The sequence below is a fragment of the Carassius gibelio genome, chromosome B2 (genome assembly GCF_023724105.1).
Source record: "Carassius gibelio isolate Cgi1373 ecotype wild population from Czech Republic chromosome B2, carGib1.2-hapl.c, whole genome shotgun sequence".
In the NCBI taxonomy this organism is placed as follows: Eukaryota; Metazoa; Chordata; class Actinopteri; order Cypriniformes; family Cyprinidae; genus Carassius; species Carassius gibelio.
In genome coordinates, this window is record NC_068397.1 from 28,509,715 (window position 1) to 28,533,159 (window position 23,445).

At 36.2% G+C, this 23,445-nt stretch overlaps 3 protein-coding genes across 4 annotated transcripts; 1 reads left to right on the forward strand and 2 right to left on the reverse strand.

Annotated features, from left to right (window-relative positions):
* Positions 1-1,160: 1,160 nt before the first annotated feature.
* Positions 1,161-1,943, reverse strand: LOC127951114 (chemokine XC receptor 1-like). Its single transcript, XM_052548779.1, has one exon. It carries the CDS (start codon positions 1,856-1,858, stop codon positions 1,190-1,192), a length of 669 nt encoding a protein of 222 aa, XP_052404739.1. The 5' UTR covers positions 1,859-1,943; the 3' UTR covers positions 1,161-1,189.
* A 4,170-nt stretch (positions 1,944-6,113) lies between these two features.
* LOC127951110 (chemokine XC receptor 1) lies at positions 6,114-7,891 on the reverse strand. The gene is made up of 2 exons (XM_052548774.1): positions 7,707-7,891; positions 6,114-7,405 (listed from the first exon to the last, which is right to left on the reverse strand). Exon 2 carries the CDS (start codon positions 7,384-7,386, stop codon positions 6,310-6,312), a length of 1,077 nt encoding a protein of 358 aa, XP_052404734.1. The 5' UTR covers positions 7,387-7,405; positions 7,707-7,891; the 3' UTR covers positions 6,114-6,309.
* Positions 7,892-8,307: 416 nt separating this feature from the next.
* Positions 8,308-22,765, forward strand: LOC127951140 (FYVE and coiled-coil domain-containing protein 1). Of its 2 annotated transcripts, XM_052548815.1 has the most exons (19): positions 8,311-8,404; positions 8,481-8,541; positions 8,900-9,000; positions 9,542-9,648; positions 10,333-10,458; positions 11,852-11,958; positions 12,699-12,842; positions 13,012-13,105; positions 14,166-16,286; positions 16,363-16,455; positions 17,355-17,473; positions 17,614-17,781; positions 17,938-18,081; positions 18,884-19,068; positions 19,255-19,381; positions 19,733-19,828; positions 20,038-20,248; positions 20,802-20,911; positions 21,001-22,765. In XM_052548815.1, the coding sequence occupies exons 3-19, from the start codon at positions 8,949-8,951 to the stop codon at positions 21,077-21,079; spliced, it is 4,083 nt and encodes a 1,360-aa protein (XP_052404775.1). In that variant the 5' UTR covers positions 8,311-8,404; positions 8,481-8,541; positions 8,900-8,948; the 3' UTR covers positions 21,080-22,765. The 2 variants fall into 2 exon arrangements, with proteins under 2 accessions (XP_052404774.1, XP_052404775.1); XM_052548814.1 differs by lacking the exon at positions 8,481-8,541 and having other exon boundaries at positions 8,308-8,404.
* The last annotated feature ends 680 nt before the right edge of the window (positions 22,766-23,445 follow it).

Consider the following 23,445-nt stretch of genomic DNA (forward strand, 5'->3'; position numbering starts at 1 on the left):
GCTTGCAGGAAATACCCGAAGAATCCTCAATGAGAGCATTAAGACCACAGCAAACACACAGGCGTTTGTCATTAGATTGATTTACTTGTGAAACAAAACTATATGGGCATAATTTTAAGATCAGGTAGAATTATTAGATTAGTCCTCACCAGTGACAGCACATCCTGACAGATGTTTCTTACCTGATACATTTTTAGTTTTCACCATGTTCACTATGGTGGTTGTACATACCCTTTCAAAAGATACTGATATGAACAACTCAGGTAATAATGTAGGCTTATTTTAAAAGGTGACAGCGCTGGATCTTTTTTTAAAGACTGAACAAAGTTGGAGGAAAAGGCTTAGAAAGGAGAAGCTGAGACCTCAGACTTAGATCACTGAACCACTGTATATCAGGAAACCAGCAGCGATGTGGTTGGGTTAGGGTTAGGTGTTTACGACTACTAAATTACTAAATTAATGACAGAAGTGAGGTCTAGTTTTGCAGAGAAATAGCTAAGGTTCATTGGAACTATTGAGGGATATTTCATAATGATTCATTCACTTTAATTTTGTTTTAAGTTCAAAGTGTAAATGTATTTTCAGAAACACTGGAAAACCTGGTGTAGGAAACATTTTCAGACATAAATTTCTAAAATTCAAATGACATATATGCATACATACAACACAAACATATAAATTAACATTCTCCAATATTATTTGCTTTATTTTCAAATGTATGAGCTTAATCAGAAGAGAACTGTATTTTTGTTAATAAAGCTGTTAATCCATTAATCCAACTAAACAAATGTAAAAAATACAAATAATGTGAAAAACACGGACAACTATTCATGTTGTTTAAAGTTATGCAGTAAATAGCTAACATGTTCACACAATATTTATCTGTTCATCATTTGTTGCATTAATGAATTTTTAAAAGAAAGCAAATATATAATGTGAATCAATTCAACAGTAAATGTATAAAACAACTTCTTGTAAGATTGCATCACAGATTTTCAGAGCTTTTCACATGCAATTTCAGTGATCAATAGACATTTTACATTTCAGTCATTTTGTTGATGAAAATCAGTACATGCAATGTTCCAACACAGGCAAGGTTTTTTTAATCGTAGGGAGCTAAAACATAGACATTTCTTCACCGTTGGAGTAAATAAGCCTGCTTTGTCTATTCTGAGGCTCTGTGCTGTTTCTACAGAATTCTTAGAAGACCATAAAACACAGGGTTCAGGCAGCAGTGTGAGAAAGCCACCATCCGAGAGACATACATCAAATAGTCTATAGATTCACCCATCTCACAATCAGGAAAAGGAGAGATATTCCATGAAATCAGAGAGTCCAGAAATATGGCCACGTTGTACGGCCCCCATCCCAAGAAGAAAAACACCACAATGAAGAGGATGAGCTGCACCGTCTTTCTATGAGTGTGAAATGTTGGTCGAAGCAGCCGTCCCAAGATCACAGTGTAGCAAAAAACAAAGATTACAAAAGCAATAATGAAAAAGGAATTTTGCATGTATACACTTGACATTTTCCAATTAATTTGACCAGCAAAATCACAGAGCAGAACTGCAGTGGTGCTGTTGTTTTGAGCATCCATGAATACATCAGCATTGTTGTACACAACTGAGTTGAACCTGGCTTGTGGGATAGCAGCACAAAGACTGATGATCCAGATGAGAATTGCTGTCACATAGCAGTGCACGCTCTTCCTAGACATGACCACCGACATGGGATGAACCACGGCCATGTAGCGGTGGATGGTCAAAACCGTCAGGAAGATGATGCTGCTGTAATATCCCGTGTAGAACACAAAGTTAACTGCTTTGCAAGCAGGATCTCCAAGAGTCCAGCCATACATGTAGTAGTAGGCCCAGAAGGGCAGGCCAAAGGTGAAAATCAGATCAGAGAGAGCCAGATTTAACAGAAATGTGTTGGTGAGGGACTTTAGATTTTCATACTTCAGAAGGACCCAGACGATCAGAGTGTTTCCCACACAGCTGAACAGAACGATGATGAGGAAAATGATTGGAGTGATGGCTGTCGCAAACTGGATGGCATTTTTCTTGATAAAGATGTCAGAGGTTTCATTGGTTAAATATTCATAATAATCAGAATACTCGAAGGTGGTAGATATTTTATACTGATTTTCAGTGGTTGGTCTTTCATCTTGATGCATAAATGTACACTGAAAACAAATTGGAGACAATCTTCACTCAGAAAATTTCACATATGATTACATATGTGACATTATATATGCCACATCTAGGCTAGACAGTTGAAAGCTAACCCCATTTTGACTTGTTAATGATGAATGGAAGAATGGAAGGAAGGAAGATTTTCTGGCTTGTGATTTCAAGGTATTAGGATAAAACTAATGTTGAATGTGTACATTTTAAAATAGTTAAACATATTATTTGCAGTTCAGATTGACTACTTTACAACAACAACTAAAAATATCATTTAGTTCCTTTACCATTACCATAGTGGTCTGGTCTTAAGATTTTCTTTAAATCAATAATGTCCTGTTTTATATATGATTATGGCCTTTTTTGGTATAAATAAAAAAGTTGACTGCCCATGAAAGCTAGGCTGCACCCCCACCCCTTACTAAAGTGTGAAAGCTGTGGTGAACTGAACAAGAGAAAGTCGCAGTGATGATGTTGGGTAACATGGTTTTTCAGTTTATTTATTTTATAGTGGACTGAGTGGTTTATATTCAGTGAGCATATCTGCAATTTATTTAGGTCTTAGGTCATTGAGTGATTTATAAACGAGTAAAAGCAAATTAAAAGAGTGCAAGTCTTTTTTTAAGAATAGTATGAGTAAGAGCTGTGTTATAAGAAGATTCTTGAAGTTGGGCAGGTCATTCCACCAGGCGGGAATATTTAAATTAAAAGTCTGTAAAAGTGACTTTGTACTTCTTTGGGATGCCACAATCAAGCAACGTTCATTTGCAGAACAAAAGTAAAAGGTTGTTTAAAATCAATCCTAAATGTAACTGGAAGCCAGTGTAAGGACCTGAGGACTGGTGTGGTATGCTCAGATTTTCTGGTTCTAGTCAGAATCCTGGCAGCCTTCTGGATGAGCTGCAGCTGTCTAATGGTCTTTTTGGGAAGGATGGTGAGGAGCCCATTACAATAGTCCACCCTGCTAGTGATAAAGGCATGGACACATTTCTCCACCTTGTTTTTTTAGACCCCAAGAGTCAAGGTATGCAGTCACCTTGACAACTTCAACTTTGTTTCCAAATGCATTGACTTTAGACTTATTCCTTGTTTAACTGAATACATTTCTGAGACATCCAACTGTTAATTTCATCAATGCATTGACAGAGGGAATCAATGGGGCTGTAGTCATTTGGAGATAGGTACATTTGGGCATCATCAGCATAGCTGTAATAGGCAATTTGGTTCTAAAGTGTTACCAAAAGCTTTTGGCCCCTTTTTTTTTTTTTGCATATTTGTCACATTTAAAAGATTCGGAGCAAACAAATTTTAATATTACACAAAGATAATGCAAGTTAATATAAAATGCAGTTGTCCAAACCTTCTTGGCTCTACATGAAGAAGGAATTGCCCCCTAAACTTAATAACTGGTCAAGCCGCCCTTGGCAGCAACAACTGAAATAAAGTGCTTGCAATAACTGTCAATGAGTCTTTCACACACTGTAGCTGTGGAGGAATTTTAGCTTACTCTGCTTTACAGAATTGTTTTAATTCAGCCACATTGGAGTTTTCAAGCATGAAAGGACTGTTTAAGGAAATTTCTTTTTTTGAGCCATTCAGTGGTGGACATGCTGGTGTGTTTGGTATCATTATCCTGCTGCACAACCCCATTGCGCTTGAGCTTGAGGTCACAAACTGACAGTCAAACATTCTTCTTCAGGATTTTCTGATAAAGCATAGAATTCATGGTTCCATCAACTATGGCAAGTCATCCTGGTCCTGAGGCTGCAAAGCAACCCCAGTCCATCACATTACCACTACCACAATGGGCGGCAGTGGCTCAGTGGTTCGTGTAGGTTGAACCATAAGCCACATGGTTCATGTTGTTCATAGGTTGTCTACAAACTGGAAGGTTGGTGGTTCTATCCCCGGCTCCTTGAGCGAGACACCTAACCCCAGCTGCTCCTGTCGAGCTGGATGGTGCCTTCCATGGCTGACACCACCACCGTCGGTGTATGACTGAGAGAGTGAACGGGTGAATGTGAGGCAACTTGTAAAGTGCTTTGGATGGCCATGGGCTCTGTTGAAAGTGATATATAAATGCTGACCATTTACCATGTTTGACTGTTGGTATGATGTTCTTTTTATGAAATGCTGTGTTGGTTTTACGCCAGATGTAATCACACACTTTTCAAAAATTTGAACTTTTGTCTCATCAGTCCAGAGAATATTTGGCCAAAAGTCAGTCTTGTCAGTCTTGGGGATAATCAAGATATTTTTTGGCAAATGTGAGACAAGCCTTTGTGTTCTTTTTGATCAGCAGTGACTTTTGCCTTGTAATTCTCCTATGGATGCAGTTTTTGCCAAGTCTCTTTCTTATAGTTAAATCATGAACACTGACCTTAATTGAGGCAAGTGAGGGTTGCAGTTCTTTAGATGTTGTTCTGGGTTCTTTTATGACCTCATGGAGGAGTCATTGTTGCGCTCCTGGAGTAGTTCTGGTAGGACGGCCACTTCTGGGAAAGGTTCACCACTGTTCCAGGTTTTCTCTATTTCGAGATTTGCGATCGCACTTATCTGTAACTCTGTTTATACTATGGAGTGGCAGTACTTACCACACATTTTACAAGATTATATGATTGTCAGTGGTACTGAGGACCTGCAAATCATTCATCATTGTCCTCAGTCATCTCTTTTTACACAGTGTCTACATCGATGTGAAAGTTGTCATGTGGCGCCGCGCTGTATCAACTAAAGACTGTCTACACTAGACAAAGCCACCCTTGAAAATCATTTGAAATTTCTTTCATAAACAGAACGTGGCAGCAGTTGACTGTCAGAGATTTGTGGAGTCACGCCAACACACGCCGCATCCAGTGTAGACAGCATCACTGATTATATGTGATTATTATATTATATTATGAGATCTATTTATAGACTTATCTATATATAATGAATCTCTATAAGAGATTAGTGGTTCTATAGTATTTTGTTGTGCCATGCCGCTCGTATCTGGTGTAGACACAGTGTTAGGAATCATTAGTTGTTTTCCCTTATAAGGATTCACACACACCCACTAACTCCCAACCCCACTCCACACACCCCCCGCCGATGTCCTGGTCCATTGCAATGTTTCACCGTAGACATTATCTGATGCCAAAATTTGTTGACATGGCCCAGATCTATTGACCACAGTTCTTTAATAATTTAACAGGAGGGGGCAATTAATTTTTCACGTAGGGCCAGGTAGGTTTGGACAGATTTTTTCCTTTATTAAATAAAATCATCATTTAAAACTACATTTTGTATTAACTTGCATTTTCTTTAGTTTGATGATCTGAATCTTTTAAGTGTGACAAATATGCAAAAAAAAAAAAAAAGACTGGAAGGGGGCAAAAACCTTTTCACAGAACTAAATCCTGGTAGGGACTTAAACATGAATACAGGCAGACTCATAGGGACTAGTGTCATGGCGGGGACCTAAATTGAGGTTCCCATGGATAAAAAAGCTTATAAATGACTTTTTTGAGAAAGCAAAATTGCTCATAGGTTTCCTGTAATAAGTAACTTTAGGAGTAGGGGTTGATGTAGGGCAATAGAAAATATGGTTTGTACCGTATTATAACCATTACACCAGCATAGCTATCCAGTCAGTGTGTTTGTGTGTGTGTGTGTGTGTGTGTGTTTGTGTGTGTGTGTATACATATAGTTAAACATTCTCCAATAATATTTGTTTTATTAACAAATTTATTTATTTTTAAATCTCTCTCTGTCTTTTTTCGTTAGCTGTTTATCTAAAATCATGAATTACAAGTCATTATACTGTTCAAAGGTAACAAATACAGTAAATAGCTAACATGTTTGCTACTATACTGTATATACAGTACACACAAAATTATTTGTTAAACAAGAAAGCATATATACAATGCAAATCAATTTACCAGTAAAGATTTTTAGAGCTTTTTACATGCAATTTCAGTGATCAGTTTATCGTACAGACACTTTAACACTGCATTCATTTTTTTTTAAACAAAAATCAGTGCATGTAATGTTACAACCTAGGGTTGTTGTGTGTGTGTGTTTGTGTGTGTGTGTGTGTGTGTGTGTGTGTGTGTGTGTGTGTGTGTGTTTTAAGTGTATAGACCTAATACATAGATATTTCTTCACCATTGGAGTAAATAAGCCTGCTGTGTCGATTCTGGGTTTCTGTGTTGTTCTTACAGTAAGTAAATAACATTTTCTTCAAGTGGTTTCTGAATTTTATCCCCATAAAAACATAAAACACAGGGTTCAGGCAGCAGTGTGAGAAAGCCACCATCCGAGAGACATACATCAAATAGTCTATAGATTTACTCAGCTCACAATCAGTAAAAGGAGAGATATTCCATGAAATCAGAGAGTCCAGAAATATGGCCACATTGTACGGCCCCCATCCCAAGAAGAAAAACACCACAATGAAGAGGATGAGCTGCACCGTCTTTTTACGAGTGTGAGATGTTGGTCGAAGCAGCCGTCCCAAGATTACAGTGTAGCAAAAAGCAAAGATCACAAAAGCAATAATGAAAAAGCAATTTTGCATGTATATACTTGACAATTTCCAATTAATTTGACCAGCAAAATCACAGAGCAGAACTGCAGTGGTGCTGTTGTTTTGAGCATCCATGAATTCATCAGCATTGTTGTACACAACTGAGTTGAACCTGGCTTGTGGGATAGCAGCACAAAGACTGATGATCCAGATGAGAATTGCTGTCACATAGCAGTGCACGCTCTTCCTAGACATGACCACCGACATGGGATGAACCACGGCCATGTAGCGGTGGATGGTCAAAACCGTCAGGAAGATGATGCTGCTGTAATATCCCGTGTAGAACACAAAGTTAACTGCTTTGCAAGCAGGATCTCCAAGAGTCCAGCCATACATGTAGTAGTAGGCCCAGAACGGCAGGCCAAAGGTGAAAATCAGATCAGAGAGAGCCAGATTTAACAGAAATGTGTTGGTGAGGGACTTCAGATTTTCATACTTCACAAGGACCCAGATGACCAGAGTGTTTCCCACACAGCTGAACAGAACGATGATGAGGAAAATGATTGGAGTGATGGCTGTCGCAAACTGGATGGCATTTTTCTTGATACAGATGTCAGAGATGTCATTGGTTATACTGTCATAATCATATCCTTCTGTGATAGATTTATCATACTGATTTTCAGTGACTTTCATCTTGATGCATAAATGTACACTGAAAAAAAATTGGAGACAATCTTCACTTCAAAAAAAACAACAATAAAACAAAGAAAAACACCAAGTAACACACTGTATTAAATCTATCTATCTGATCTTGATAACTTAAATATTAAGCATTAAATATAAATAATCAGAAATAATCAATGATTGCATTGATAATTATTGTACATATTTTTCATGTGCACTTCAAAAATATTGAGAGCGTAACATTAATGAAAATATAACATTTCTTATACTATATTCTAGAAGAATATTTATCTCAGGGGAATTTATAATCCTGTCGAGTTCTCACTTACCTTCATGAAATTCTCCAGAGAAAATTTTACTGTAATGAAACCTTCTAGGTTATTGTTCCTAAAGTATCAGTAAAGAGTACACCCCCACCAAAAAAAAATAATGCTCAGATCCCCCATCCTCAAAAACAATTTTCTGTTCCTTTATAAACTAATTAATGTAGTAAAATGTCATTAGGCCTTGCACTTAGTCAGAAAAGGACTTGAATCAAGAAAGCAAAAAAATAAAATAATTGAAATAATAATAATAATAATAATAATAATAATAATAATAAATTATTCTAATAAAAGTAATTATCTATGCTTAAGCCCTGTTATCATCTCTTTTATTAAAAAAGCACCTGCTTTATAAAAAGACTCTTCAGAAGCAAATGCTAAAACCAAATGTTGATGGTTATTGGTTTTGTTTTGTTTTGTTTTTCTTGTTAAACAGTAGCACTAAGCATATGTTAACACCTGAAATGTGTTTATGTCAGTGTGATGCTCTCATTACTGATCATCACATGACACCACTTGTTTTTTTCCTGCGTTTTTTTTTGATCCGCAACCAAACAGGATGAGCTCCGAAGAATCTGCTATTACGTTTTCGCCTCTGATTGGGTTAGCTTGCTGTCACTCAATCTTAGTACCGCCCCCTGTGATGGCAGCAGGGTTGTATCTACTGTAAACAATCGATGAGGAAGATCAGCTTTCTGTATTAAGTATGTCTTTATTCACATCTGTATATCACTGTTTACATATGTTTATCAAATAAACATTTGTCTATACTGACGATAGGTTGATGGTTGTGGCAGAAATGTGATTAAACGCTAAACGCTGAAGTTGAAAAGTTTAGCAGGTGCGTCTGTATTACCTAGTCTCATTCTAATATTTCAATATCACAAAAGGCATTTATAATTTTAGTCTGTAATCAAGGTGTTCATAATATTTTAGCGAACTGGGAATTGTGTGTCTGCATTTCCTTACGTTTAAAAACATAAGTAAAACTCTAGTGCACCTGCAGACACACAAAACTCCAGTTAAATAACGTTACTTAATGAGTTTTATTTTATGATCCAAATAGGTTTAGAATTAAATTGTTAGAAATATGGGATTTTTTTATCACATTGTAGCCTATACCATCATAAACTGTTTGCTGTTTTATTGTTGTCTTTATTCTTTTAGTGCAACCATGTTTTTCCCCTTTGCTTTTACAGGCATAATGTTGACTTTATGAATCAACCACACTAACGTATTAAGCCTACCATGAGTACAGTGGGAGAAAATCAGCTGCAGAGAATCATCAGAGATCTGCATGGTAAAATCACACACTCAGTGTGATGTATTGCATGTGTGAGCAATCATGGGCACTGAGTCTCTTGACACTGTGATTGGCCAATAACTTTTTTAGCTTATTCTAGAGACACTGCAAAATCTCCCCACATATTCTTAATTCTCTGTTATCACAGGACATGAAATATAGTCATATCTAGGTATTCAGCAAGTATGTATTCCCATGTGTAGTTTTAGTTCCACTGGTGATGATTATTCAGTATTAATGTTTCTTATAATTGTGACATGCATTTAATGACTCAAGGTCTCACAGTCATAGAAAACCTTTCTAGACCTATCACCTTGTGATTTCCAGACCTTCATAAATCATGGAGATCCTAAAATGTTTTTGAAATTTGGAAACTGATTATACTCAACTCTGTTAATGCAGTTTCCTATAAAATAAATACGTCAAGTCCATTTTAGGAGATTCTACAAATAACTCCATATGATTTAATCTATATTGCACGACTCTAAACGCCATTTAAACACCCTGCGTGAGCTCAGATTCAGATATATTTGTGCAGATGCTGTTTCTGAGTTGAGCCAAGAACATTGTGATACTGGCGAACCCATCACAGATGACAGCTCCAGCCTTCACAAGTTCTGCTATAAGCTGGAGTACCTTCTGCAGGTATAGCACAGTCTTTGAGGTTATTTTACATTTAATATTTGTGTTTTCTTTGTTCATCAGGAACTCTTTCTTGAAGTTATTTTATGTCTAAGCCAGTGTGGGGACATAATCTCATTATACTTTTTTTAAAATAGTTGGTTAAATACATATTAATTTCATCTTAATTTGATATTTAATATGACTTAATATGAAGTTTTATTTTAGTACTAGTTATATACTGTTTTATTATTGATTCAAATTTTAAATGAACTTTTTTATAATCTCAGTTTTAATTTAATATATATATATATATATATATATATATATATATATATATATATATATATATATATATTATATATATGTATGTGTGTATATATATATGTATGTATATATATATATATATATATATGTATGTGTATATATATATATATATATGTATGTGTATATATATATATATATATATATATATATATATATATATATATATATATATATATATAGATAGATAGATAGATAGATAGATAGATAGATAGATATATAATAGTCTTTACAAAAAGTAGAATATCCTGTAGTAAACTTTTCTCATTATTTACCATAAAAATTATGGTGAGCTGGACGACTGGGGACTCTGCATTCATATTTAACCAGACATCATGGTTACAGTAACTGCTTTGAGATTAACTTGTTGACCCTTGTGTCCAGTTTGACCAGAAAGAGAGGACCACATTTCTGGGCAGCAGGAAAGACTACTGGGACTACTTCTGTGACTGCTTGGCCAAGATTAAAGGAGCTAATGACGGCATTCGCTTTGTCAAATCAATCCCCGAGGTAATCCACTGCATGAGCCCAAAACTCTGCTATAAACTCGTCTCTTCAGCCAGTGCGTGTTTGGCTCCAGTCTACCTTCTCACTTCTCTTTTGCACTTTCATGTTGCTGGTTTTCTGAGGGGTTTGTTTTACATCCGTTTTTTATCTGCACCTCTCTGGAGGGTATGACGCAGGAAGCAGTGACACTCGCCTCAGGTTGGTCATGTGTTATAGGCATTCGACTAGCAGTAGAAACCCTGACGAAGATAACTGTATGTTATAAAGTCAGGCATGTTATTCCTGTACCAAGGCAGGTGATGTTTAGTGCTATTTGCTAAGACGTGAATAACTATTACCATTTCTCATACTGTGGGAGACGAACCACTAAGCTAAAATGTGAAACTATTTTGGGCTTAAGTATTAAATAAACTATTAAGCTTAACTATTAAACTTTTTAAGTATAAATTTTTTCTTTTGTAATTGAGCATACTTGATTTTTCACACAGATTTACATTGAAGGAAAGACTTGAGAGAGCTATTTTGATCTTAGCCAGTAAGAAACCACCCAGAACACCCTAAAAAACCACTTAGCAATCACACAAATCATTCAGATATTTTTCAGACTCGCATATACAGATTAAAGGTGATAATTCTCTTTGTGTACTGTTCCCGACATAATCCGTTTAAGACATTAACTTGTATTACTCAGATTATAATTTAATTATTATTAGAGCATCGTTTTTTTTCTCGTTTCAATAACAACTTTCACTAATGCATGCAAAAAAGTCTTCAGAATTCATTTGTTACTGAAACGCAGCTTTTTGGGAGTCTCGAATCCGCAACAAATCCAGAAATCCAGTGTCAGCTGTAGTGTAACATTTCCATCTGGTGTCCTTATGGTCTTTGGTCATCACCCAGTGTAATCCTCCATCTGTTGACCCACTGACAGACAGTGTTTGTGTTTAGAGTGCCATATTACCATACCCTCTCATACATTTTTTTTTCAGCATGCACTGTGTACTATTCAAATTTATTGTGTACATGGAATACAGAAATGTCATATTTTTGCCTTTGCCAAAATGTACAGCATAAAACCCGATCACATTGCACTGAATACTGTATCCCATGATGCAGTGCACTCAGCTTCACCTTCATAGTGAGCCAACAGAACAGAATCAGAATCTTTTCTTTATTCATTATTTAAACACACTTTCATCTCATTCCATTATCATAAGAATATTATGTGTTTTTCAGATTATCGTTAAAACAAAATGAAAAGCTAGTATTGTGAACCGAAACGTTTGTAATTTAAACAAAGTTAATCTTAACATATTTCATGCTCTGGTCTCATTTCAAAACATGCATATAATCCTTATTTAATACAAGGTCTTTTTGTTTACTTTGTGTGATTTAGCTGAAGACATCATTAGGAAAAGGACGGGCTTTCATTCGCTACTGTCTGGTGCACCAAAGGCTGGCAGACACGCTTCAGCAATGTCTTATGAACTACAAAACCACATGGTAATATATTCAACAAAGACATCTTAGTGAGAACTTGTACAGGAAGACTGATGCATTGCTCCAAATGTGTAGCTTGTGTATGTGTATGATTTGATATATATATATATAAACATATGAAGTAGTAAAGAATAAATATTTAAATAGGAAAATAACAATAATACAAATGACAAAAACGAAGTTACTAAACCATCAGACCAATTTGGTGGAAAGTGCAACTACATATGGCTTTAAAGTGTGGTCAATATTTCACACAAAAACAAAGCACAAGCATGGAAAAGAGTTGCATGCTCTGCTAGCCAACTTTAGAAGGTTAAGATTTCAGCTAATTTGTATGCAATAAATTGAAAATAATTAATTGTAATAGTAATTGGTATTTGTGTTTGTGCACATGACACAAATAGAAATTTGAATATAGAAAGTTAATGCAAATGTGCGCTTTATTTAACATACCTGAAAGTATTGATGGACTAATCCTCTTATTAATGTCACTTCCTCCCTCCACTTTCACTTCTCTGGAACAAGAAACTTCTTGTCTTAAAGTAGCATGCATGCATGTAATGTCAGCAATTTTTTATTTAGTACTTAAAACACAGTTATCCAGAGTCCAGTGTTTTATGTTACAAAAGCAAAGCTAAATTTACATTCAGAAATGCACAGGGTATAACATCTCTGAGAAAAAAGTATTCTGAGAACTCCAGTGTTGTTTACGAGTGGTAATGATTTTTGTTTGTCATTCACAGTGAGTGGTATTATGAACGCAGTCCCTTCTTAAAGTCCCATCTGAACACTGATATCATCAACCATCTGTATGAACTCAATGAGGTCCAGTTTGATGTAGCATCCCGAGGTTACGACCTTGACTCTGACTGGCCCACTTTTGCAAGGTAATTCATGAGAATTCAACCCATGCATGTTACAGTAGTAAAGTCCCTATTACAACACATTTAGACTGTGAGACATTTAAGCAGTTGTATTTTGCATATTGCCTACATTGTGAATTAACTAATGTTAGTAAAACAAATGAAGTTTTGTATGTGCATTTCACACATACAGAAAGACTCTGGGATCAGCTGTCTCACCCGCCCATGCGTGGAAACCACCCAGTCGCTCCTCTAGTGTCAACAGTCTGGTTAGCACTTACTCACAGGTTTGTTAACACAAGACACTAGAAGACATTAGAAACCTCATTAAAATAATCTCTTCTGTTCATATCCTCATTATCTCTGGTTTTGTACCTAATGTGTAACATACACAAATTTAATCTGTGTTTCTTTTTCTAGCTTTAAAAAGTTTTTTTTTTTCAGCTTTGGTTACCCCTAAAAATTTACTAAAACTCCACTATAGAGCAGTGTAATTTCATTATTATTTATATAATATAATAATAACTATATATTAATATTTTGAATATATATATATATATATATATATATGTATATATATATGTATATATATATATGTATATATATATATGTATATATATATATATATATATATATATATATATGTATATATATATATATATATATATGTGTATATATATATATATGTATATATATATATATATATATATATATATATATGTATATATATATATATATATATATATGTGTATATATATATATATGTATATATATATATATATATGTATATATATATGTATGTATATATATATATATATATATATATATATATATATATATATATATATATATATATATATAAAACATTCATTTTCCACTTTTTTTTAGACAACACTGGCGCTGAGTCATAAGAATATAGTTACATTGTAGGCATACATGACAACAGTATGAGAAAGGGAAAGATTTTGCATTTGTGTCTGTCAGTAAGAAAAGGAAAGAAAAGGCACTTATTGTAAAAAGTGCCTTGACTACTATGACTACTATGGTATGAACTGTACTTTTAAAAAGTGATTATTGAAACTTTTAAAAAGTGAATTATTATGTAAATCACATTACATAAACTTGCCATTCTGAATGCTGTTTATTTTTAATTGATTTCAACTGTGTTTGTACCACAAATGTAGTTTTCGATTTAATACCACAATAACGGTATTTTGGTATGTCAATATTGACAAATAGACCAATGTGAGTAAATGCATTTATTTTTCTGGTTTAGATTTGTTTACCTAATGCAGTGCAGTCACATAATCGCTGTTGATTAATTTCAGTCGGTTTTCCCTTATGCAGCAAGCTCAAGAGTTTCTTCCAGGCCAAGATTTTGGCTCTAGTCTTCTGGGTGATCTCGGGGAATTAGGTGAGTTGTCCTGTAGTGCTTCTGAGGACCTGCGCACTGAGCTCGACCAATCAGAGTTGAAGCAACGGGAGCTCCAAGAGAAGATCAGGCAACTCACCAGTGAAGCAGCTGATCTGAAGGCCGTGGTCCAAGACCTGCAGGAGCAACTCTTGGCTCAAGGTCCTAACCAAAAGAAAAAAGAAGATCAGGAGGTGGTGAAAACTGTTAAAGAGTGTGCAGATCGTCTCCATACCACCACACAGGGACTGGAGGCTCTACGGACAACAACAGAACGCAACCTAGAAGCCAAACTGAGCATTGCGGAGAACAGAAACATGGAGTTGCTAGCAAAACTTGACGGAGCTCTGAGCGAAAAAGGACAGCAGGCAGCCAACTACTGTGACTCAGCCTGGAAGATCCAAGAGCTCCTGACCAAGCTAAAGGAGGCAGAGGAAGAGAGGATTGAGTTTAAACGAGAAATCGAAGATCGGGCGAGACTAGCTGAGCAACTTGCTCAGGAGCTGAAGCTTCAGGAAGCGAAACTAAAGGAGATGGAAGACAAACTGAACACTTGTAGAGTGTCTGCTGACAAAGAACGAACTACCGCAATGCAGGCTGATGAGTTGCAGATGACCATCAACCGCCTTCAAGGAGCTCTTTCTCTGAACGAGCGGGAAACAGGGAACCTACGGACTCAGCTGCAGGACATGCAGAAAGCACTGGATACCAAGGAAGGTCAACTAAAGGAGCACCAGAAAAGGATAGAAGAGGAGTTACAACATAAAAGTGTGCTTGAAGAACAACTAAATGCAAAGGTGACTGAGTTGTCCACCAATGCCCAAAAGATCCGGCAACTAGAGAATGTCAACCAGCGTTTGACTTCAGAAAGTCAGAGTTTTCAAATGCAAGCCAAGATACTGGAAGAGTACAAGAACCAATGCACAAGTTTAATGGAGATCAATGCCAAGCTGATCCAAACGGTGAAGAGAAATGAAGAGAGCAGCAAGGAGCTGGCGCAAGCCAAGAACTCTCTTGAGAGAGAACTGGTTACCATACAAGCCTCTGAGCAGCAACTGAGAACCAAATTAGAGTCAGCTGGATTGAAAGTGGAGAACCAAAATCTTGAGGAGTGCATACAGAACGGCCAGATGAACAGCGAGGAAACCAAAACCAAACAACTTGGAGAGAATAGTATATTAAGCCTGGAAGAACTAAATGAGAGAGCTACAGTCCCCCAGGAGAACAAAATTGCTACTTCTAATCTCCTTCGGGAGGCTAATGAATCCTCAAGGACTGATCATGGAGAATCCTCTTCTAGGTTGGCTTTGGCTGAGGCCCAACTTGAGCTCAACATGAAGGAGGTTTCCAGACTCCAGGAAGAGGTCATGGAGCTCCGGGCACAGCTATTGTTGAGCTCAGAGGAGAAAATAAAGATCCAGGCTCTGCAGGAAGTGACGGAAGCCTCCAGAGAAGATCTCCGGGTTCAGGCGGCGCAACTAAAGTCCCAGGTGGAAGAGCTAAACCGTAGGCATGTGGAGGAAATGCTGCACTGCAGAGAAAGAGAGGACACTCTGGTAAAGGAAAGGGATATGGAGGCCCATTTGCGGGAGGATATCCAAACAAACCTGACTGCCGTGAGAGAAGAGCTTCACATGTTGAAGACGCAGAACAGCACGCTTGCGCTTGAGAACGGAGAGGCTCGCGATGCATTACACAGGGCCAACACTGAGACAGCAGAGCTTGGGGTTCATGTTTGCATGCTGAAGGGACAGAATGAGGAGTCTCAGTTGCGATGGGAAGAGCTTTCTACCAAACTTCAAGAGCTACAGATGGAGGCGCAGGAAGAGGTGGAAAATCTAAGTGATTCAATGGAGGCCTTGAGAAAAGATAATGCAAGTCTCCAAGAGCAGCTAAAACAAACTGAAGGACTCCCGGAAGCCATGCAGAAGTTGCAGGAGAGACTTGAACAGATGGAAGAAGAAGCCAAAAGCATCCAAGAGATACGACAAAGGGAAGTGGACACACTGAGGTCCCAGTTGAACGATGAAGCTGCGGACCATCAAAATCAAGTGCAGGTATTTGAAGCAAAAATTCTCATAGGTGTTGGTTTTGTTCTGTTTTGATCAGGGTTCTTATGGATGTCTCTTTAAGGGTCTGAATGAAGAGGTAGATGCACTGAGGAAGAGGCTGGAGAATGAAGTAGAGAAAGTCTCAAGTCTTGAGTCCAAAGTTTTGGAGCTTGAGGTATCTTGATCTTATTATCATAGATGGCTGTTAAAGCTGCGGTAGGTAACTTTTGACACTCTAGCGGTTAATAAACAGAACTGCTTGCGTCTTGCGGAAGAACATCGTAGCCGGAGCTACTTCTCTCTGTTTATGTCTATGAAGAATCACAAAGGTACTGGGTTACTCCGCCGCGGTACTCCCGAATCAATCTAAAATAGTCTGAATATAAACACTTATTATAGGTGCACCCTAGTGATTCAGGACAAGTTAAAAACACAGTTTGGAAAATGGATTCATGTTGTACTTGCTTATTATATACATTTTTCTACATTTTGAACACAAACAAAGTTACGGACTGCAGCTCTGATTGGTTGTTTCTTACCGGGAGCGATGGGTTTCTGCAAATGGCAATAGGACCACTGGGAGGAGCCAGAGGAGCTTGATTTTTTCACAGATTATCTGTCTCATATTCTACTGTCAGGACATAATGACAGGTTTAATAAATATGTAAAAAAATATATTTTTACAAAAGTTACCTACTGCAGCTTTAAGGCCAATGCACATTACTTGCCATTTCATTACCTAAGATGAATGATTAACAAATTATTAATGCACTGAATAGTTTGATATAATTTTGGCAACTGTTAAACAATCTAGTTTTAAGGGCCATTTATGGCATTTATGCCATTTATGTCCACTGCATTGCTTTTTTATTGTCTTTGTAAGTAAATTTACTTTGTCATTGAGACTTTCAGACATGTTGCCCTGCATTTTTAGTATCTCAAATCATAATGCTATTGACATATTAGGCATGTTAGACTGTCAAGAAAATGTTGAGTTGTCTAAAGATTTGTCAGAAGACTTTTTAATTCAGGAGAATCAACACATTTGTTCATCCTTGTGTTTTTGTTTAAAAGTCTGCAAACAGTGATTACAGTCAGATGATCGAAAAGAAAAATGCCCTCTTCAGTGATTCCGAAAATATAATTAATCAGAAAGAGGAACAGATAAAAAGCCTCAGAGTGAACTTAACAAGGTAAGAAGTTTCTCTACTGCTTTTTAGCTAGTCCATACATTTCAATTGTAAACAAAAAATTAAATTAACATGTAGGAGGGTTTTCACTAAATACTGGTTGTTTTGAATGTCTGATGGCCTGATTCTTGTTTTTTTGTCAGAGCTGAGGAGGAACTGGCTCTTACTCAGCAGTCCTGTAATGAACTAGGTGTTAACTTAAGCAGAAGTGCAATGGAGAAGCAAGCCATTGAACTGAAGATGTCTGCTGAGATAGATGACCTTTATCGTACCAAAAAGAATCTTGAAGAGAGGCTCATTCAGCTCATAAGGTGACTTACATGCAGTAGTTACCTCCCATGATTTCTAACACATAAGAATATACAGTGTGTTCCCTACAACCAAAGGAAATGCATTTGAAAATCCCTTTACTGTATCTGCTGAATTGTTGCAAGCTGTTGTTCATAAAACTCTGGCACCTCCTGTAGGGATAAAGATGCTTTATGGCAGAAGTCTGATGCACTGGAGTTTGAACAGAAACAGAGGGCTGAGGAACAGACAGACAGAGACGTCACATACTGCCTGAGCTGTCGTAACCACTTCACCTGGATGCTGCGCAAACATAGCTGCAGGTCAGGGGTAAAACTTTAGGGGAAATGGCATTTTTGGCCAGCGACATTCTTCTTGCATTCACTAGCTATTAGTATTTAGCTAGTATTTAGACATGGTTTACCCTTGAAATTGCCAGTGACAGGTCATTTTGTCCAAGCTGAGAAAGGTTGTGAATCTATATATATTAAATCTATATATTAAATTTACATATGTTTAATTTACAGTTTAAATTAAATGGACCATGCCATCATATAAGGGTGTCATATGATTTTTGTGGTGATAAATGTTACAGTTAACTGTCTCACTCACCCACACATAAAAGCATAATAATTGTCATACTATTTAAAAAATAAATTTAGCTACACAACACTGCACTATTGATTTTTACAATTATTTTGAATGATGTCTAAGGCTGAATTTATTTGGTCACAAAAATAATAAAACAATTAATGAAAAATATTATTACAATGTAAAATAACCATTTTCTATTTTAAAAATATTTGCAGTGTACTTTTTTCTGTCATGCAAAACTGAATTTTCTGCCTTTAGTGTCACAAGATCCTTCAGAAATCATTCCATTGTGTAATTTGGTGCTCAAGAAACATTTCTTGTTATTATCAATGTTGAAAACAGTTGTGCTGCTTAATAATTTTGTGGAAACTGAAATACATTTTCTTTTTCAGGATTCTTTGATGAACAAACAGTTTAAAAATAATTGCATTAATTTGAAATTTAAATCATTTATTGAATTCCAGACGCCTTAACTCCTCCTAGACTTTTAAATGTTAGTGTATATTCGTATTTTCTCTGTTTTTTGAACAGGTTCTGTGGGCGCCCATTCTGTTACTACTGCCTTGTTAATGATGCAGGCGTCCACCAGGGTGGCAGCAACATGCGCTGTTGTAAGGACTGCTTTAATCAGCGCGGCTCTGGACACAGGGACCTGGGCAGTCCTTTACGTTCAGCCCACAGCCCAATATCAAGCCCCACACGAACCAGCACACCAGGTAAAATGTTACAGAAGGCATAATAAAAATGTTTTACAACTGAAAAGGGGTTTTATTTGATTTAAAATGGACTGTGAATTGATTGTAAATTTGTCAAATGAAAATGCATATTAGTTGAATATCATCTGATCTTTCTTCAGATAGTTGGTTGTAATTCAATGTGTAATGTGAATGTTGTCCTCACAGGGTCATTGAAATCCCCTCGGCCTGATGACACCGCTTATGCCATCATCACAGAGGAGGAAGTAAACTGTGTCCATGACAGTGATTCTTTATACTACACCGCTTTGCAGCCCTCAGAGACACAACAGCTGTGAGACCGACACACACACACTCATACACACCTGTCTTGTTAGCCCAGATTCTCTGCATGAAACACAGTATGCTGAAATTGTGCTGAAGTAACAAGTAAAATTAAATTTGCTCCTGCTGAGTTGAACTCCGTTTCATTATTGGATTTATTTTCATTCATCAGAGCAAATCTGACATGAACACATGGTGCCTGCCAGTGTGTCTTAATATAATGCTAGGTAAACATAATATAGAAACCTGTTGGCTTTGTTTCAGTTTCATTTGCGTCACTTACAATGATGTGTGCTTATCTTTAGTCTGTGGTTAAGTAAATAGTACAGGAAATAATAAGTAAGTGACTATATCTCTGCAGAAGCAGAAGTGACATCACCAGCACTGAAGATTCAGACGAGCTGATTGGCTCCGTTCAGGATGCTGAGATCTGTCTGTTAAAATCCGGAGAGATGACGTGAGTCCGACACACAGCACTCATGATGGGTCCTGATTTCTTTGTGATTTTTGCAAAGATTATTATAAATTATATTTTATAATAATAATAATTGCTGTTATTATTTTATTAGAGGATGGTTTGTTATTATTAATATTCTTGTAACAATAAAATAAAATAAATCTAGAATGGCAGTATTCATTTATTCAGCGTTGTGTTTTGTTTCCCAGGCTGTCTGTGCCGTTCAGTGTGGAGGATGTGGTTCAGTTTGGCGATAAGTCCAGAGAACTCTTCGTCAAGTCCAGCTGTTACAGTGTGATTCTCATAACCGCTACACATCCAGGTCTTACGATCAGCTGGGTCTTCTCCTCTGAACCCAAGAGCATCGCCTTCAGCGTGGTGTACAGAGAGAACCTAGACACACCTCCAGAACAGGCCAAGGTAACATACGCATGACATACTGTACAGCACTGTCATGCTTAGAGCCTTTGCCATTCATTCATCAGCATTTCTCAGTTTATTGCTCCATGTGCCAACTGAACCCCGCTGTTAAAGTGCTTGGAAATGAACTCTGCCAAAGTGCCAGCTTATCTCGTATTGCTGCTGTCCAGCCAATTTATATCTGCTTGGACACTAAACTGATTCTACAATAATGTTGTAAAATATTTCAGTTTCAAATAAATGTTGTTCTTTTGAACTATCTATTTCAAACTTTCTAAATTTCTATGTTATAGAAGAATGCTGAAACTGTTTAAACACTGATAATAATCAGAAATGTTTCTTGAGAAGCAGATAAGTATATTAGAATGATTTCTGAAGGATCCAAATTGATAAGGATGCTAAAAAAAAGCTTTCGACTATATTTTTGATAAAAATAAATGCAGACTTTTTCTGTATAATCTATCAAAGCGTTGATAAGAAGATGGTGAGGATGTCCGAACAGCATTAGTGTAATATGAATGGATCCTCAAACCATTTATTTTTTTGCTTTCAGGTTCTGATCCCTCTGACAAGATGTAACTCTCATAAAGAAACAATTCAGGGTCAGCTGAAGGTCAGGAACCCTGGAGAATACACCCTTATCTTTGACAACTCCTTCTCAAGGTTCGTCCTGAGATCAGTTCACTCCTCCAGCAGACTTCTGTCGTTCTCTCTTAAACTCTGTTCATGTTTTGTTGTCTTCCTGTTGGCAGGTTCCTCTCAAAGAAAGTCCAGTACCAACTGAGTTTAGAGAAGCCAGAGGTCTGCAATGGAAGTGATTGTTCTTCATAGGAAACAGAATCACGCACACTTGTGTCTGTACCAGGTCACGGGACAGATTTGTCCAGGAATATGGCTGTTTATCAAGCCCAACTTGACTAATGCTGCTTTCAATGATTTACAAGGTGAATCTCACAAAACATGTCTAAATCTCACAGTCAAATGAAAGAAATGAGAAATTGTATTTATGATGAAATAAAATACATTTGAAGACACTCAAATTTTTATTTGAGTATTTTCTCATGGAGTATTTTCTCCATGAATCAAAAAAAGGCGTTTTTTGTCACTAAACTGTACTTGTTTCTCTCTCTCTCTCTCTCTCTCTCTCTCTCTCTCTCTCTCTCTCTCTCTCTCTCTCTCTCTCTCTCTCTCTCTCTCTCTCTCTCTCTCTCTCTCTCTCTCTCTCTCTCTCTCTCTCTCTCTCTCTCTCTCTATATATATATATATATATATATATATATATATATATATATATATATATAATAACATTGCTACAAGTATCTAAAAATCAAACGAAATATCCAGCTGCATTGCATTAATGAAAATTAATTAAGGGAGAAATGTCAAGAAAATTTATGTCTAAATAAGTAAATAAATACATACATCTTAATGCTCCCAAGCTTAATTTTCTTTATGCTTTATAATAGTTTCTTATTTTTGTTCATTTGATTTTGGGGTGAAATATGACCTGGACATATTGTGAGATTCACTCTGTGTATAATTCAAAAGCTACATTCCTCTTATGAATGATTGCTCTTTATTCATAACCTTTTATGAATGACTTTAATACACTCTTGGCAAACTCTAAAAGCCAGAATGGTACAATATCTCTGGCATACTTATCAAGGGAATGGACAGTAAAAAAAAAAAAGGCAATGAAGGAAAGCCCCGTGAAATTTGCTGTGGTCAGTAGATAGATGATGGTTTTTATAACATTATGCACTACAGAAGAGCTTTATTTGTGACTTTTATTGAAATTAGTAATATAGATGTGAAGGAAATGCTTATACTTCAACAGGCTACTAGCAATACAGGGACATCAGTCTGTTTCTTTAACATTTTTATCTATATAATATCCATATAAGTCTAACCAATGCAGAAAATCAGGAATTTGAAACTGACATAGATAATAATTATAAATAAAGATAGGAAACTAATCTATTTTCTGATGAGATTGCTTAGTATATCTCTCATAATACGGTCATCATAGAACTTTTTCAAAGCTTCGTATGTCAACTATGACTTCTCTGCAGACATATAATCTGTATTCTGAAGGGACGAGTACACAGTAATAAGAGGAAACTCTATTTCCTGGCCGTCTTGTTGATTTTCAACACAAAAATGCATTTTTATTCAGCTGACGCCAGGGAAAAATTTATGAAATTTATGAGAAAAACACTCAGTGACTGTGTTTTTTGCATAAATAAGATTGCCGGTGCAATAACTGATAACTTCAGCATGAAGAAGGTGGAAAATGTACATTGCACTTTTTGTAAGGGCTTAATTTGAATAATAAGCATTGATTCTTCACTGTTGCACTTTCTGAATGTGTTTCTGAGGCTGATGACAGCACTTGATTAAAGAACTGTAGCAGTCATTTTTTATCTGCAGTTACTGTAAAGGGTTGTGATATAACAGTAATGTTATATTACAGTTTGAAATGGAGCTGAATTAAAACTACTTGGTGGCGTGACTCTACTTTTGACCCAGTTTACTGTATATCCGTTAATGTTTTTTTACTTAGGCCTACAATTGATATTTAATTGTTAAAATTCAACTTACCCCAGCTGAGGCATTCAGTGACAACAGAAACTAGTTTAGCTCTATCTTTCAGTCAGCCAAACACACACACATACACAAATTAATATACACATTTTCAATATTCGTGATGTTGTTTTTCCAGATTTATTTTTATTTTTCTTGTAATTTTAGTACTTCAATATTTTAATTATTTTTACATTTTATTTGTAAATTATTTTTCATTTTTCAATTTAATTGGAGTCAAAGACTTAGCAATTTTGTATTTTTTTCAACTTTTTTTTTTGTTTTTTTTTTGTAATGCAATATATTTACGTAATTTACATTTGTAATTTGTTTCAAGTTGTCTTAATGATACTTTAAGTTAAATGTGGTCTTAGTTATTTGTAAAAACCCTGCCGCCAATAATGCCACATTTGTCATTTTTGTTTTTTTACATGTTTCATCTAATACTTATATTTTCTTTTCTAATTTATTTAAAATTATTACAAAAATGATGTCATTTTAGTTCACATTAACAATGCTCTTACAACAGTGGAGACCACAGACTACCAGCACCCCTTAACCATAGTAAAATAACAAGCTCGTGGCATTGCCATCTGCTCCTGGAATGTGTGTAA